Source organism: Cladophialophora psammophila (genome assembly GCF_000585535.1).
Source record: "Cladophialophora psammophila CBS 110553 chromosome Unknown aczJe-supercont1.19, whole genome shotgun sequence".
Lineage (NCBI taxonomy): Eukaryota > Fungi > Ascomycota > Eurotiomycetes > Chaetothyriales > Herpotrichiellaceae > Cladophialophora > Cladophialophora psammophila.
The window spans coordinates 19,602-37,280 of NW_006912940.1; the positions used below are offsets into that span (position 1 = coordinate 19,602).

The 17,679-nt window shown below is 52.2% G+C and overlaps 5 protein-coding genes across 5 annotated transcripts; all 5 read left to right on the top strand.

Moving 5' to 3' along the window:
• Nucleotides 1-1,934: 1,934 nt before the first annotated feature.
• Nucleotides 1,935-6,011, top strand: A1O5_10158 (uncharacterized protein; the record flags this gene model as incomplete). Its single annotated transcript, XM_007750736.1, has 2 exons — nucleotides 1,935-2,829; nucleotides 2,881-6,011. 2 exons carry the CDS (start codon nucleotides 1,935-1,937, stop codon nucleotides 6,009-6,011), a joined length of 4,026 nt encoding a protein of 1,341 aa, XP_007748926.1.
• A 1,059-nt stretch (nucleotides 6,012-7,070) lies between these two features.
• A1O5_10159 (uncharacterized protein) lies at nucleotides 7,071-9,453 on the top strand (the record flags this gene model as incomplete). The annotated part of the gene is made up of 2 exons (XM_007750737.1): nucleotides 7,071-7,610; nucleotides 7,663-9,453. 2 exons carry the CDS (start codon nucleotides 7,071-7,073, stop codon nucleotides 9,451-9,453), a joined length of 2,331 nt encoding a protein of 776 aa, XP_007748927.1.
• A 1,011-nt stretch (nucleotides 9,454-10,464) lies between these two features.
• Nucleotides 10,465-11,875, top strand: A1O5_10160 (uncharacterized protein; the record flags this gene model as incomplete). Its single annotated transcript, XM_007750738.1, has 3 exons — nucleotides 10,465-10,519; nucleotides 10,576-11,363; nucleotides 11,417-11,875. 3 exons carry the CDS (start codon nucleotides 10,465-10,467, stop codon nucleotides 11,873-11,875), a joined length of 1,302 nt encoding a protein of 433 aa, XP_007748928.1.
• A 1,271-nt stretch (nucleotides 11,876-13,146) lies between these two features.
• A1O5_10161 (uncharacterized protein) lies at nucleotides 13,147-14,895 on the top strand (the record flags this gene model as incomplete). The annotated part of the gene is made up of 4 exons (XM_007750739.1): nucleotides 13,147-13,549; nucleotides 13,605-14,088; nucleotides 14,138-14,427; nucleotides 14,483-14,895. 4 exons carry the CDS (start codon nucleotides 13,147-13,149, stop codon nucleotides 14,893-14,895), a joined length of 1,590 nt encoding a protein of 529 aa, XP_007748929.1.
• A 433-nt stretch (nucleotides 14,896-15,328) lies between these two features.
• A1O5_10162 (uncharacterized protein) lies at nucleotides 15,329-16,174 on the top strand (the record flags this gene model as incomplete). Its single annotated transcript, XM_007750740.1, has 2 exons — nucleotides 15,329-15,507; nucleotides 15,577-16,174. 2 exons carry the CDS (start codon nucleotides 15,329-15,331, stop codon nucleotides 16,172-16,174), a joined length of 777 nt encoding a protein of 258 aa, XP_007748930.1.
• Between the last annotated feature and the right edge of the window lie 1,505 nt (nucleotides 16,175-17,679).

Below are 17,679 nucleotides of genomic sequence, written 5' to 3' on the forward strand. Positions count from 1 at the left end.
AATTCCACCACAGCAATCACGAGCGTTATCTGTCGAGAGATCTGCTGTTTAATAGACAGGAAGAATACCCATGCCATTACCCGGAGCATGATAACATTGCACCGAAAACTTGAGAACTTCTGTATCTCTGGAGCCACTGTACGCGAATTGCGGCGGGACGAGACCAACCTTCAGCCTCCTGAGTCCTGATCAGTGTGTGTGCACTTTAACTCTATAATAAATCGCTTACGAGGTACACTCCCTAAAATGCTAACTCACCCTTTGATCTGGCTGGTCATATTCGGGGAAGCCTGTTGACATCAGGTGTGACAAAGACGTCATTGTGAGGGCGTGGCATCGCATCGACAAATGCTCGTCATGGATGGGAATGCCATTGCTGGCTGGTCTGACCAACACGATCGGGTTCCACGGGGTCGACAGTCTTGAGGAATAGCATAGCCTTTTCAATCCTCCTCTTCCTCGATTACAACCAGCTAGGGCCTGACGGACCGTCGTCACTGGATGCAGATGATCCGAATGGTGAGGTCCCTTGCTCCCCTTGGCGGTGGCTATAGAGTGGTTCGTGAGCGCCCCTGCAGACTAAACTCCTATCTATCCACATCATCTTGCCGAGAAGGGCCGCTGCGAGAGCGACGCTGGGGTCTTCTATCATGGTACAAGCTAGACAAGAGAGGGATACTGGCAAAGCAAAAACAACCCATTGTGGTGGCACTCGGTAAGGCCAGAATAGTGGCTAGCCTTGCTGGAAAAAGGTGATCGTCGATGCCTGAAGGGGATCGTTAGGTTTGGACACGCCGTTTCGGCTTGAACTCAAATTGTGCTATCCAAAATATACATGCATACGTGGTGGTATCCTAGATATCGGGCTCCCAGCTCAACGACTGCATTCCGGCTGGCAGGACAGGACTCGTATGTTGGGCAAAAGGGCAGATCGACTTTGCATAATCGCAAGGCATCCACATGCCTTCAAAAGCGAGAGGTTGTCTCGACTTGAGCAGAGGCGTGAATTGCTGTCGCCGAGTCGCTAATCGAGGATTGGGTTAAACCGCTCCTCCATTTCCCCCCCGGCTGGGTCAAAGTGAACCAATGCGGTCCAGCCCAGGGCCACCTCGGGTCTCTTTGGGGCGCCATCAACATGCAGCCTCAATTTTTGGGCGGTGCCAGTTGGTTGTGGCTCGTGGCGGCCCCAGGCGTCTCTTGTGCATCTTCCCACCTCGAGCGGTGCCCTTGGGTGCTGTCCTCTGTGCCCGCTGATGCCATTTGGGCATCTGCAGCGGCGATCTCGCCTCAGGAGGTACCCTTGGTGCGATGTTGCAACTTTCTTGCGGTAACCCGTCTTGCCCGTCCATTACCATCCCTTTCCCACTAACAAACCTTCATCCCTTCCTCTGAACCCAGAACCACCTCCAGTTTCCTGTCGTTACTCCTATTCTCGTCCTCCAACCCTACCCTCTCTCCGTGCTTTCTATGCTCTGCCCCCGAGGGCCCTCAATCTATCGCGTCTAGAGCCTGTTGTCTTGTCCTTGCTCGTCCTGCCCAGCCGACACCTTCTACCGTTTATCCGCTTCGCCCTTAGCGTCCTTTTGGGATGCCAGATCCGTTCCACCAGTCTCCCAGTCCAACCCATCCAATCGTCCACTGCCTGCTCTCGGAATCGATCGCATTCATTACCAGCTTACCAGACATCTCCAATTCTGCAACCACCTGACTGCTTGTGCCTATATCCTCTATAGACTGTGGAACGACGTCTTCGTCACTCAAAGCTCGCCCGCGAATTGTCTTCCTTGAACAAAGTGGCTCTCCGGCCATTTTGTGTACGCTGCTGGACGCAGCCCAGAACCAGAGCCCTCTGGCACACCAAAACCGCCTGTCGCCATCCTATCCCTACCGCTCCTCATGAGGAGGAACAATCCATAGAAGATTTTACATCGTCCATGTCTCGCCCGGACGAGACACTGGCAGCCGCCGCGGCAATTCTGCGTGGACTGGCCAAGGGCTCGACTGCCTCCACCTACACCAATGGCTTGAAGCTCCCACCATACAAGCTCCCCGGCGAGGACACGCCAGGGAAGGAGGACTTCGAAGCAGAAATAGCCGCTCTTGCAAGACGCATACATTACCTGGAATCTCGGGCCGATGTTGTTGGCCGCTCGATGCCAGATACACCAGGTGAATTTCAGAGTCCTGCTTCGCCTTTGTCTCGTCCGGTCGAACCTCGAAGTTCTCTGGGGGAACCTGGCGCTGATTTCTCCGCAGAAACTGCTGAGAGAGCACCCGCAAACTCCAATCACTCAAAGCGTGTCAACCATCTTCTTGCTGCCAGAGACTCCTTCCGACCCTCGGAGCCGGACCGCGCAGTCAGTGAAGATGATATCAGCATATTGCGAGAACATGTCGAAAGGCAGGCGGAGCAGATAAAGAGTCAGCGGGATACAATTGCAGAGATCAGTCGTGGTTTGCGAAATTCTGAGGAACAGGCTAAACAAGCTTTCATGCGAGTGGAAAATGAAGACGTCTCTATATTAGAGAGAGAGCTGCGGAAACATCAACAAGCCAACGAGGCATTCCAAAAGGCACTGCGTGAGATCGGCGGCATCATCACCCAAGTTGCAAATGGCGATTTGTCCAAACGAGTCCAGATCCAAGCAACAGAAATGGATGACGAAATTGCCGCGTTCAAGGTCACCATAAACACCATGATGGATCAGCTTGAGATCTTCGGCAGCGAGGTCACTCGTGTCGCGCGCGAAGTAGGAACTGAAGGCATCTTGGGCGGACAGGCTCAAATCAGTGGAGTACATGGCATATGGAAGGAGTTGACTGACAACGGTATTGCCCACATTCCTTCTGTTTCAAGCATTTGAACTAACTCTAGCACAGTCAATATAATGGCAGCGAACTTAACCGACCAGGTCAGAGAGATTGCAACCGTCACCAAGGCCGTCGCTCGTGGTGATCTCAGTCAAAAAGTGCAGAGCCGCGCAAAAGGTGAAATATTCGAACTACAGCATACCATCAATACTATGGTAGACCAGCTTCGGACATTTGCCACCGAAGTAACCCGCGTAGCTACAGATGTCGGAACGGAGGGTGTTTTGGGTGGACAAGCCCAGATCGAAGGGGTTCAAGGCACCTGGAATGAATTGACCAAAAGCGTGAATGCAATGGCAGACAATCTCACGACACAGGTCCGAGACATCGCAATGGTCACCACGGCTGTCGCAAAAGGTGATCTGACTCGAAAAGTCACCGCGAGCTGCAAAGGGGAGATTCTCCGACTCAAGATTACAATCAACAACATGGTTGATCAATTGCAGCAATTTGCCCAGGAAGTCACAATTTTGGCCAAGGAAGTCGGAACCAACGGTGTATTAGGAGGTCAAGCGACAGTGCACGACGTCGAAGGCACTTGGAAAGATCTGACTGAAAACGTCAATGGCATGGCGATGAACTTGACAACACAAGTGCGAGAGATTGCTGCAGTCACCACCGCTGTCGCCAATGGCGATTTGTCGAAGAAAGTTACCGCGGATGTCCAAGGCGAAATCCTCGACCTGAAGGTGACCATCAATTCAATGGTTGACAGACTGAACACATTTGCATTCGAAGTTAGTAAAGTGGCTAGAGAAGTCGGCACAGACGGAACACTCGGAGGGCAGGCAAAGGTCGACAATGTCCAGGGCAAATGGCGAGATTTGACAGACAATGTCAACACGATGGCTTCGAACCTAACGGATCAAGTGCGAGGTATCTCGGATGTGACACAAGCCATTGCCGCGGGCAACCTAGACAAGAAGATCGAAGTGCAGGCGCAAGGTGAAATCTTGACTCTGAAGGTCACCATCAATAACATGGTAGACCGCTTGGCGACCTTCGCCCATGAGGTGCGGCGAGTTGCTCGCGACGTGGGTGTGAATGGCAAAATGGGTGGCCAGGCCAATGTCCACGATGTCAGTGGGCGATGGAAAGAGATCACAGAGGACGTCAATACTATGGCCGAGAACCTGACTGCCCAGGTTCGTGCTTTTGGGGAAATCACTGATGCCGCAACCGAAGGAGATTTCTCTAAGTTGATCAGCGTCAACGCGTCTGGTGAAATGGATGAATTGAAGAGGAAGATCAACCAGATGATTTCGAACCTCAGAGACAGCATTCAAAGGAACACGGCGGCGCGTGAAGCAGCTGAACTGGCCAACCGGACGAAATCTGAATTTTTGGCGAACATGTCCCACGAAATCAGGACCCCGATGAACGGCATCATCGGCATGACACAGCTGACGCTGGACACTGATGATTTGAAGCCGCACTCACGAGAGATGCTCAATACGGTCCACAACCTCGCCAACAGCTTGCTGACCATCATTGACGACATCCTAGATATTTCCAAGATTGAAGCCAACCGCATGGCCATTGAGGCTATTCCCTACACAATTCGTGGTACCGTCTTTAACGCTCTGAAATCCTTAGCTGTCAAGGCGAACGAAAAGTCGTTATGTCTGGCATTTGATGTGGACAACTCGGTCCCGGATTACGTCGTTGGCGATCCGTTCCGGCTGAGACAAATTATCCTCAACTTGGTTGGCAATGCAATCAAGTTTACTGACCAGGGCGAGGTCAAAGTTACAATCAAGAAATCCAAGGATCTACTGTCGAACTGCGCGACTGACGAATTTCCATTCGAGTTTGTGGTCTCCGACACGGGGATTGGCATCCAATCCGACAAGCTTGACCTCATCTTCGATACTTTCCAGCAAGCGGACGGCTCAACAACAAGGAAATTCGGTGGTACCGGTCTAGGACTGTCCATTTCCAAGCGCCTGGTCAACCTCATGGGTGGTCAAGTCTGGGTGACCTCCGATTTCGGTCACGGGAGCGAGTTCCATTTCTCTTGCATTGTCAAATACGCGACAGACGATATCAGTGTCATCAGTTCCCAACTTTATCCTTTCAGAAAGCATAAAGTGCTCGTGGTAGACAAGGGTGTCTCAAAGTTCTTCGAACGCGTCCCCGCAATGATCGAGGAGCTTGGGCTGCAGGTCAAGGTCGTGAAGGACGAGACAGAGGTGCCGGATCCTGTTACCGTCGCCGTAGAGCGGAAAGGCAAGGCCACCGATGGGGGCTACGATGTCATCGTCATTGATGAACTTCAGACGGCGCAAAAACTTCGGGAGCTCGACAAGTTCAAGTACATACCCATGGTTCTCTTGAACCCAACCGTGTCTATCAGCCTCAAGACTGTACTTGACCTTGGCATAGCTTCATACATGACTACGCCCTGTCAGTTGATTGACTTGGGCAACTGCATGATCCCTGCTTTGGAAGGCCGATCCACACCCGTCATCAAAGACTACAAAAAGTCGCTCAATGTTTTGTTGGCCGAAGACAACGAGGTCAATCAAAAGGTGGCCATTAAAATATTGGAAAAATACAATCATGTCGTGACCGTAGTTGGCAACGGGTTGGAAGCCGTCAACGCTATCAAGAACAACCGATTCGATATTGTGCTCATGGACGTGCAAATGCCGGTCATGGGTGGGTTTGAAGCCACCCGAGAGATTCGGCATTATGAAAAGGAAAGGGGACTGCCCAGAACACCCATTGTTGCGCTGACCGCCCACGCGATGTTGGGAGATCGCGAGAAATGCATCCAGGCACAAATGGACGAATACCTGTCAAAACCACTGAAACAAAATCTTCTCATGCAAACGATTTTACGCGTGGCTTCCGATAGGGTGACAGATATTTTCAACAAGCAAGCTCGATCAAAATCTAATGGAGCTGGTAATGGTAATGGCGGTGGTGCGGATGGAAAGGAGGCATCATCACCAGTCAAGGCGAGAGATTCACGAGCGGCATCGAGCTTAAGGCCCCCTTTTAGTGAGAGGTCAGTTACAGCATCGGGGCCGGTGAACCATGGCAGTATTGAGAGTCCATCAGTGGGCAAAGATGGCGAGCCCGATCCGATGTCGGCAGCTAACAGCAGCGTACGTTCGATGTCATGGTCGGGCTGAAGAAAGTCAGAGCTAATCGGCGTGATCAGGTTCTTTTGAGAGCTCACAGTCAATGAGGATGTTTTAGGCTGACGGTTCCCGGACCTCTGCAGTTCCCCCAAAGCATCAATCGATGAGATTATGTTTTGGGCATTCATGTTGTTGGCAGCGTGGAGTAAAACGGCATTTGGCTCTTCTTGGATGTTTGCATTGCGATGTGTTTTTGATATGCGGGTTTCCCCAGGTTGATGTGGGATGAAGTGGGTTATGCACAGTTCGGACAGCCAGTGCAGCCCCCGTATGATATTGGTCGAAGACGTTCATGAGAAGTCGATTTCTTGTAGGACAAGACAGACCAGGCATGGCCAGGGTACATTGTTAGGGCAATCGGTCGGGGGGGCAGGGAGCCCTTTAACAGAGCCGAAGCGAGTCGATAAATCGCTCATATATTTCTTCTCGAATCTCGATGGAACAAATTGATCTGATTCATCCAAGGGGGCAGGTGACGCCAGGCATGGGACTTTGGCCCTTTACACTTATTCCAATCAATCGATGACAGTGGAGTTGAGCTGCATCGTCGTGCAGCGGAAACCTGTCGATGGGAGGAAGGTCGACAGCATCGTCGAGAGCCCCAGCATTCCGGAGACAGGAGGAGCCCCGGATTTCCGAAGAGCAGCAGCCGTCAGTGGAGAGGACCGCTATGCAGTGGACATAAGGACCGCTCCTAGAAGCCAGGTGCCAAGTTGTGCGGCGAAGCGGATATGTCGGTGACTTGGTGTCGATGTCCTGGTGGGGATTGGTTTGTACGAAGGGAGGGGCGAATAAACTGCTGCGACATGCTTGCAACCACATTTAGATTGTGACACAACCAAAATATATGATACCACCCTTCTGATCATTCCTGCTGCGCTGCTGATTAACTCGTCGACTGGCAAGACCTCCTGCCCCTAAGAAGAGTGGCTCTTACTCGACTTCATTTCGAGCATCCTCCAACCCCCTTAGTGCGCCGGTCCAACTATTCCCCGTATGCATTCACATTGAGCCGCGTCTGAACCGCGACCAGCAGATCTGCACCCGAAAATGTCACACTCCATCGACGAAAGCGCCCAGTCCGGCCTTGAGCCTACCACCAACGACAGTGGCCAAGCCGGTACTCAAGCTACTACAGAGAATGGACAGACCACTACTCCCTCTACGCCTCGCTTGAACCCGCGAAGTTGTGTCACATGTCGCCGCAGGAAAGTTCGTTGCAATAAAGAGAACCCATGCGCCAACTGTATAAGAGCAGGGATTGAATGTGTGTTTCCCGGACCTGGCAGGGCGCCCAGGAAACCGAGGAAGCCGCCTGATGCAGAGCTTCTCGCCCGGCTGCGCAGATTGGAAGGAGTTGTTCACAGCCTCGGTGCCCAGGTGGATGAGAATGGCGTCGTCTCGCCTGCTCTCGCAGGATCAACGGAGATGCGGGCGCGCTTTGGTGAAGTGCAATCAGGCGACTCACCGGTTTCTGATCGCTCAGACTCGAAAAGACAGTCTATTGACAAACATCTTGGGCGCCTAGTGATCAATGAGGATCGCAGTCGCTATGTGAACAATGCATTTTGGACGGGCATGAGCGATGAGGTGCTTTTCGCCTTGCTTTATGGGAGCGAATACTGGCTGACCATATGCGCAGATTGCCGAGATGCGGGATTTGCTCGACCCGTCAAGCACTGACGAGGAAGATGAGGTTCACTCACCGGAAACCGACCGTCAATCTAACCACCAAGCCTTCCTCTTTGGATATTCCTCAGTCATGCAGGATCTGAGGGAGTTGCATCCCAGTCCGAGTCAAATATTCATTCTATGGGAGGTTTTTAAAGAGAATGTCGACCCTGTGGTCCGAATACTGCATCGGCCAACGGCTAAAACGATTCTCATGAATGCTGCGAGCAGTCTCGATCGGGTTTCTAAACCAGCAGAAGCCCTGCTCTTTTCAATCTACTTTGGAGCGGTGGTCAGCTTGACTCCAGAGCAATGTCAGCAACTGTTAGACGAGGACAAGCAGTCTCTCCTGAAGAAGTACAGATTCGCGACAGAGCAAGCCTTGGCCCGCGCAGATTTCCTGAACAGCTCGAGTCTCATGTGCCTGCAAGCACTGTCATTCTTCCTCATCTTCGTCCGCCATTGTGATGATACCAGATTGGTGTGGGCATTGGGGGGGCTAGCGATCCACCTAGCGCAGTCACTGGGCATCCATCGTGATGGAACCCATTTCGGACTGAATCCATTTGACACCGAAATGCGACGCCGATTGTGGTGGCAAATTTCTCTCCTAGATAATCGGGCAGCAGAAGATCATGGTGTTGATCCAACCTTTTCAGAACAGTTTTACGATACCAAGATTCCCGCCAATTTGAACGACGATGATATCTATCCGGGAATGAAAGAGTGCCCTAAAGAAAGGGTCGGGGCGACCGAGATGACGTTCTGCTTGATCCGCTTCGAAATTAGCGCATTCTCGCGACGATTCAACTTCACCGCTCCAGGCTACGGGCCACCACAGACCCCTGAATTGTCTTTGGGGGAAAAAGAGAAGCTGATCGATGAGTGTCACCGGAAGCTCGAGGAGAAGTATTTGCGACATTGCGACATGAACATGCCTATATACTGGGTGGCCGCAACGGTCGCCCGTCTCATTCTGGCCAAGATGTGGTTGATGGTGCATCATCCGCGTGCGTACTCCAACAGCGATGGAGGATCCCCGATGCCACCGGAGATCCGTGATCGAGTCTTCATCACTTCCGTAGAAGTGATTGAGTTCTCCCATCTCCTTGAGAAGAACGAAAATACGGCAAAATGGGGCTGGCTGTTCAGGACATACATGCAGTGGCAATCGGTGGCATTTGCATTGTCTGAGATTTGTGCTAGACCTCTAGGGCCTGATGTAGATCGGGCATGGCGAGCGATTGAATCGGTCTACGGTGAAAGAATGATCAATTCCAGGTATCAGAAGGGAATGCTGTGGAAACCCTTGCGGCACCTCATGGCTAAGGCAAAGGCCCGCAGAGCAGCGCAACAGGCCCAGTCCAATCTGGTGAAGCAGAACGCAGAAATGACATTCGCCGACATAGGTAACCCTACCCCAATGGAACGGTGGATGCACGACTATCCAGTCAACGCCAGCACGAACGCGACGGAGGCATTTAGCATGGCAAGCGAGCAGCCCTATACCGGGGGAATGCTTCTGGAACCACGAGCGCAGGAATCCATTCATGCAACGAGTGGCAGCACGATGGCAGAGAGAGGCAATACCATGTCGCAGGAGAGTTCCAGGAGCGCAGGGTTGAATTGGACGCCAGAGCATATGCCGATGGGAAGCAACGACATTTTGGATTTCGGATGGTCACCGTCGGTCGGGGACTTTACGGTGCGAGGAGAACCTTTCCAGCGGTTCTTCGTGACTCTTCAAGAAAATTGGTTTTGATATGCCATATGAGAGGATGTGCATGTACCATTAGATACTGTAGGACAGGATGTTCTTGGAGATCAAGTGAGTTCCCTCCGTTTTCGCTTGGTGACCCGCCTCAAACATGTACTTGGTTCTTGTGTAAACAACTCGTCTGCAAGTGAGACGGATGGGCTGAACATGGGCAACACGCTCGATACCAGATAGGGCATGGCGTGGCTTATTGACGAGATCTATTTCGGGGATGGTGATTCCAGATGCTGGTGGCGCTGATGTGGCTGTTGACAATGTAAGCGCCAGTTGACCAGACGCACCCTCCTGATTGGTTTAAGCCGCACGATTTCTATGAAGGGGCTTAGATGCTTGGATTCCCACTTTGTCCACTTTACTGAGCTAAGCTTTTCGGAGCCCGTTGAGGCACTGGCTTGTGGGATCTTGGATCTCATCGTCGCGTTGGGGGTGGATTTGGGCTCCCAGGCACTGGCAGGCACAGGCTAGTAGGCGCTCCAGATGCCCCTGTCGCTCTGCCAATCGAGTGGATGTGCTGAGCCGCTGAGCCTAGTGGCCCTTGGCCCCTGGAGCCCTCGAGCTCACTGCTCCCTGTTGGCGCGGCCTGGAGGGCTGCACGGACCTCCGCTTTACTTGGAAACTGGTTCATCAGGGGATCCATTGTTCCATAATATGCATCTCTTTTCAGCTCAAAACAACATCTGAAACCCACCTCTTCTCAAAACAGACGCCCCGTCGTCTAGGCCACTCGTTGTTAGATCTCTCTGTCTCTTATTTTGGTGATATTCCAAGGCGCCTGCTCACTTCGAATCTCTCTTTCCCTTTCTCTCTCTCACTCTCTCACACCTGTGTTCTTTCCTTCTCTGCGTCTGCACGATCGAGTACTGGGTACATCTGAAGCCACCCCGTCTCGTTGTCTTCCTTCGCTATCTTCTCAGTATATGATCTGTCCTTCATTCCACCCTTGCAATCCATTCCTGCACAATATACCTATAGCAATCTCAGAGCACAACCGCAGGCATGCCATTCCAATCTCGGTCCAGGATCAGGATACTGGTCAGCCTATTCTTAACAAGTGAGTTGCACCCCTTTCCTCGAAACGTTGTCGCTGACTGTGGCATCGTCTTGCAGGCTGCTTCCTCTCAGCGCAGGCCGCTGTTCCCTCATCAACGTATGTCGGGCAAGGAACCTCTCCGGATCCAAATGATAATATCACTGTTTCCATTAACGTGCCGAACGACAACTCCAATTCTCTCTTCTACCACTTCTCTGCACCTGCGGGCCAGACTTGGGCTGCCTTTGGCTTCGGCAGCGGGATGGCAGGGGCGTTGATCTTTGTCACATATGCTTCGGAGGGTGGAAACAACGTCACTGTCAGTCCTCGTCTTGGGAAGGGCCATGTCATGCCCCTACATACCTCCGATGTGCAACTGGAGGTGCTGAGCGGCAGTGGTATCGTCGACGGATCTTTCGTTGTCAATGCCAAATGCTCCAATTGCCGAAGCTGGGATGGTGGGAATATCGATGTTAACAGCGACAATCAAGCCATGATATGGGCCGCTGGGTCAGGAGGCTCTCTGTCCTCCAACGACGTCAACGCTCAAATTCAAAAGCATGAGGGCTACAACTTCTTCAACCTGAACCTCAAGCAGGCTACCGGTATTGGCGGCGTGCCGGTCGTGAGCGCGTCCTCCGACACAGTGATTGGCGGCGGTCCTGTCGGCGGCGACTTCCGCGGCGCCCCTGGTTTCCACGCATTCCTCATGGTCGCTGCCTTCTTGATCGTCTTTCCGGGAGGATACTTGTTCCTCCGTGTTTTTGAAAAGGTGTGGCTTCACTGGGGTATCCAGTCATTGGCACTGCTCATGACCATCCTCGGTATGGGTGTTGGAATTGCCATCAGCAAAAGAGACAAAATTGTGAGCAACCAGTCCCAGGTTCCCCGGCGCTTGACTGAGATTAACGCGCATAGTCTCCTAATCTGACCGCCGGTCATCAAATCCTCGGGTTCGTGGTAGTTGGCCTTGGGCTTGCCACCTGGATCGTCGGATTTGTTGGACATCGCATCTACAAGAGGACAAAGCAGCCAGCCAAGATCATGAAAGGACATCGTGTCCTAGGCCCTGCCACAATAACCTTGGGTCTGGCCAACTGTATTGTCGGTTTCCGATTCGCCGAAAATACCCGCGCAACCATAGTCTTTGCCATTGCCATGGTGTTGATGTTGATTTTCGTGGGAACCGTGATGTTTTTCAAACGCCGCCAGCAGCAGCGGAAAGGGCCTATGAACACACCAGCTGCGGCTAATTTCCGCGAGGGTCAGTCTGAGCGGTCTAACTATACGGGAGAGGCGCCACTGCCTTTATATGGTCAAGGGGGCATTCCCCTGCAAAGCTATGCCAACAATCAGGCCCCTCCTGTGTATCGCTAGGGACATGAGCCCGCAGGCAATCGGACCCAGGTCTCTTGCAATGCCGGCTCGAGGTAGAGCCGGGGTAATGGTCGATGAGCGCGGCGAAGAAAGAATCGTTGTTCACCATTCGGTGTGGGTGCGGGTGTCGGTTGACAGGCTCCTCGGTGTAACATGTTAGGTCGCGGGATGGTTGGACATTAGTGTGTTTTGTTTAGATGAATTCCAGAGCCCTGGAAAGCAAGGCTCTATGAAAATGACGCAGAATAAAAGTAATCAATATGAGCATATTGGCCGCTCGTTGACTTTCAACGTAGGCAATTTCCTGTCAAATCCGAACTCGCCTATACCAGAACGCAGGGCTCTATCCGTCCACCAAAACCAAGAGTACTGAAAAGGCCGGTTCCATAGGTTTTACACGTTTGGGATTTCTAATGTGGATGTCATTCTTAGAGTTTGCGGCGTCCAAAGTCCCAAATTCTCTGACCCTCGAGCTACTTATTACTCCTCGCCATTTTCTCTTGGATATGATTTCGTTGGGATACACCTGAGAATCCCATGTGATGGCCTCGTCGACCACGTGGGTTTCGCTCCATCTGGTCCTTCATGCCCTGCAATGCGAATAAGTGACCTCGGGTAAGGACACGGAGATGGAGAGAGGCCACCATGGCTGCATCCAAAGGTTGTGGAGCAGCTTGTGTGCTCCGGCCTGTTTGTATGAATTCCTGCAGACTTGAACGTGCAACGAGATTCAAGTCGGCAGTGCTGCGTGCTGACACCAGAGAGGATGCTCTCCCATCGCGCCAAATGTGGGATTATCCAGACATTGACCGCCACAGTTTTCGGCAGTTGCAGATCGTCCTTCATGGCCTGGGATCGTCTGAAATGCCACAAGGCTTCGACGACTATACCAAGGAGCTAACCCGGTCACTCCCCGCGAGCTTGATGTTGAACGAGGCGGTTGAAGGTGGGCGACTCGGTGATTTGTGGACCGGACCTCCTCCGCAAATTCTTCTCCACGCTACTCCATATTCTGCAACCCACCAAGTTAATCTCTACTCCAAAAAGATGGGCAGTGGTGGCAGGGGTTTCGGCAATGTTCCTCAGACACCACGGTCGGCCATGCTGTATATCTACTACAGCTCTCGCTCCCCACAAGGGGGTTGCGCAGCTCTTGGTCTGCTGGTGCAGGAGTTTTTGATCCGCGAACAGACCAACATTCAATTTTCAAGGCAGATATCTCAACCCTAGAAGCAGAATCGCGACCAGACCTAAGGGGGACCTTAGCCAACATGGTTGGCAGTGCTCCTATATCCGCGAACCCACTCAAGCTCGATGTGCTAAGTCACACGAAATGTCTCGCCATATGTGTCGTGGCGACGTTGTCCACGTTCCAATATGGCCTTGACTACGCACTTGTTGGTGGATTCCTTTCAATGCCTGGTTTCCTCGAGGTCTTCGGCTACTACTCGGAGGACTTGGGCAGATGGAACATTGACCCGACCGTCCAGCAACTCATTTCCTCGTTGATGACCATTGGCACTTTTGTCTCGTCACTGCTGGTTGGGCCCTTCAGCGCAAGATTTGGGAGAAGGCAGGGCCTCTGGACGGCCACGCTCCTCAACTTCGTTGCTACCAGCATCCAACTGGGAACGACCAGCAAGGCGGCTCTTTATGTTGCCCGTCTCATCTTGGGTGGGATTTTGGAGACCTCTGACTTTCGGTGTATCTTCCACTGACTCTTTCTCAGGCATGTCTGTCGGCTGGTTTCTCACATTCGCCCAACTCTACGTCCACGAAGCTGCCCCAGCACACTTACGTGGCATCGCGTTTGCCGTGTATCAAGTCATGCTTTCCATCGGGTCCATTGTCGGCGCAAGCGTTGACTTTGGGACGCATACCATGACCGGCCGGAACGCCTATCAGATCCCTTTGGCAATCTTTTTTGTTGCCCCGACCCTCCAGTCCATCCTTCTCTTCCTCTTTGCACCCGAGTCGCCAAGATGGCTGATGGTCCAGCGCAAAGAGAAAGCTGCCGAGGCGGCATTGCGGAGACTGCGAAACCCGAAGATCGATGAGCTCGAGTTCCAAGCCGAGTTGAATGAAATTCGACAATCGACCAGAGAACAATTGGAGCAGAACAAGAAAGCCGCGTTCTTGGAGATGTGGCGAGGCACGAACTTGCGGAGGACTCTCCTTTCAATTGCTGTCGTGTGTTTTCATTCGGCAAACGGGTAAGCGCACCGTCCCTCCATGCTCAAGGCAATGCTGAAGCGAAAACAGATCAAGTTGGGTTACAATCTATACCACATTCTTCCTTCAGATTGCAGGCGTCAAGAACCCATTCGCCTATTCCGTCATGGTCACTTGCACAGGCTTGATAGGCGTGCTAGTCAGCTTCTTCTTCGTGCGACGGATCGATCGACGCATGGTCATGTTGATCGGCATCACAGCCTGCGGCATCTGCCAGCTGATCCCGGCGATTGCGTGGAGCACGAGTCCGGGAAGCGAGTCGACAGGAAAAGTGGTTGTTGCATTTATCTCTCTCTTCACCTTCTTCTATGTTGCCTACGGTTTGTTTTGTTTTCCTGTTGAGTTTCATCAAGATCAAAGCTGACGACTTTCTAGCTCCTTATGCCTGGCTTCTCGGTGGCGAGTACGTAAACAATCAACTCCGCGCATTTACATTCGGCCTGGCGACGGCATTGAACTTTTTGGGCAACTGGCTGGGAACATTCACCGCCCCATACTTCATCAACCCGGCCAAACTTGGCTGGAGCGCCAAATACGGATACATCTGGTTCGGAAGCAACATGATTTGTGTCATCTTCACTTATTTCTTCTTGCCCGAGACACGAGACCGTACGTTGGAGGAGATCCATGAGATGTTTGAGGCGAGGTTGCCGGCAAGGAAATTCAAGACTTATGTCTGTACTGGCGTGGAAAGTTATGCGGCGGAAGCGATGGGCAAGGATTTGACGGAGAGGAAGAACATAGGACAGACAATGCATGTAGAGGAGTTGAGAGACGACCATGCATGAACGACTTGATCGAGATCCCCGATCTTTCTCATTATTATGGGAAGCTATATAGGTGGTCCGGAACTGAAAGTTGTGCCCAAGAGATATCTACTCCATAGCAATGCAGTGGGTTGTGCTTTGGTCGCTACTACATACTACCGAGGACTTTTTGATATGCAGTGGCTGCGCGACCCTATTGGCTCCTTTGCTTGCCCGTAATATTGCGCTGCCCTGTGCGGAGAAGAAAAAGGCTTCCGCCAATGATGTCTTTTGGCCTTCGATTTGACCGCAAATCTCACTCCAACCTGCGCTGCTGTGAATTATGTACTATCTTGTCGAGCCTCGCAACCAATCGTACTTTATTAAGGACCGCACAGTTGACAAAGTTCAAGTTTCTCGTCTCATCTGCCGCTAATATCTCTTTAGCCTCGTTCTTTGACGACGTTCCAATAGAATGCCTCTCGACACAATCTCGACTTACTCGCAAACCCTGCTCAGACAGGATGGCCGACGATGGAACGAGCTGCGCCGCATCACTGCCTCAATCTCAACCCAACCCTCCAGTGACGGTTCCAGTATGGTCACTATGGGTAACACAGTGGTCCTGTGTACCGTGTCCGGGCCGAGAGAAGGGTGCGATTGAATTCCTACGAAAAACATTCGCCGCCAGAGAGTCAGTCGCTAACATCTACCTCTTTGTAGACGAGGCCAACGCGACAATAACAATGCCATTGTCGAAACCGACTTGAACGTCGCGCCATTTGCAGCAATGGACCGCCGCCGGCGAACCCGCACCGACAAACAAATCCAAGAACTCCAGTCCACAATATCCTCTTCATTTCAATCCCACCTGTTTACACATATGTACCCACGCTCCCTGATAACGATCTCATTACATGTCTTGAGCTTTGATGGAGGGTTGCTAGTCGCCTGTCTGAATGCTGCAAGCTTAGCGTTGGTCGATGCCGGGGTGCCTATGCCGAGCATCCTCGCCGCCGTGAGCTGCGGAGTAATTGTTCCTACAGACGATTCAAAGGCAAAAGCGGAGCCGGTGTTGGATTTGAACAGTGCAGAAGAGCAAGAATTGGCATTTCTTACAATTGCAACGGTTTCTGGCGGCGAGAAGCACGAGGACAAAGTGTCGGTGCTGATGATGGAGTCGCGCGTGGAGATTGCGGCTGGTAGCGGGAAGGTGGAAGCCATGCTGGCTACCGGCGTGGATGGGTGTAAAGAGGTGAGGAGAAAGATGGAGGACGTGGTGAGGAAGTATGGTGCCAAGGTCGTGAGGAGCCGGAGGTGATTCTGCCTTGAGGAAACGGCACATTGAGGGGTTGGTGATATGAACCCCGAGCCCTCGCATTTTCGTATGATGGAAGTTAGGACGGCCGCACTCGACTCGAGCAGGGACGGAGTCATTCTCACTTGAGAATGGAGGGCCGAGAGGCGTGGGGACCTGGTCATACGAACGCTGAATATATGGTACCTGTCCTTAGCGACGTCATCATTGAATGTTGCGGTTGCTTGGCTGCTATGGACATTGAGCGTATCATGGACGCCGGCGGCACAACTTTGGTGGACTGAATCTGTACCCTGCGTGGCGGCAATCGAAGGAGCAACCGAGAGGCAAACGCGAAAAGAGCCTGTCAGATCACCCATCCGAACCAGTACGTCGGGCCGACATCATCCTGTTACCTACTCTGCTCTTCCCGCAGGCTTCTGAATAATGCCCACCAATTCATCATTCGCCTCGTCGATCAGCTGCTTCAGTTCCTCCCGCCGAGCTCGTTGCTCTATCGCACGACTTTGTATGACCTGTGCCAGCCTTGTCATTGCCTATTGCAAAGCATGCAGCTCCGTATTGCTGCGGAGTCATGGTAGTGTCTGTGTCCGCACCGAACCAAAGTTCTGGCTACTCTGTGAAGACGACAGTTAGCTATGGGGACAGCGAATCCGGATGAAGCAGGTGCATGCCTGTGCATTGTGTTGGGCAGCACTACTTGATGTTGAAGCATTACCATGGTTCCCCTCACCGGCACTGTTTTGGCCAGTGTCACGGAGTTATGCAATGACACCTTTGAGTGTCTTTGCTAATGTGTTGGTTTTGACCCGGCCCTCTGACAGGTTGTCGAAATAACGTCGAGGGATGAGCCTCTGCACCTTGTCGGGCCTACACTGTTCTCCTCGCCGCGGCGCGCTTGTGCGAACTGCGCACCTTGAACCTTAGAAGGCATGTTGGACAATGGATGACGAGGATGCCTGTCTTGAGTGTCTTGTCGCTGTTAGTGCCCGTATTCTTGTGCTCACAGTCGAAAGAGCAAGAGCACAGACAACAGAGTTTTTATTTGTATATATACTCTTAGGCGAGCTCAGCAATGTTGAGCGTCGCCATCATCACCGACCCTGAACAGATTTTCACATACCCAAAGCAATGTTAAGCAGTGACAGCGAGGTGAACATCTCTTTGTCCAGAGGCATCCCGAGCGACTACCAGCCATATCTTTCCTTGCTCGAGCAAAGGTGATATTGTAGTTTGATGCCAATTCGCTTTGCTCCGAGGTTAGGTTCCCTCATCACTGGCTTGCCCTGGCCGTGAAGAAATCCCTGGGACTTCACTGAGCCACCTGGAGTGATATCACCCCATGGCAAACTGTACAAGCTGAGGCAGGCGTTTTGAGAAGTAGGGAAAGGGACTTTGCCGAAATAGAGAAAGGAGCCTTGATCCTGTCACTGTCTTGACCAAGAAACTAGGGCAGATGAAAAGCACAGGGGAGAGAGAGAATGTCATGTTTATATCTATTTCAACTG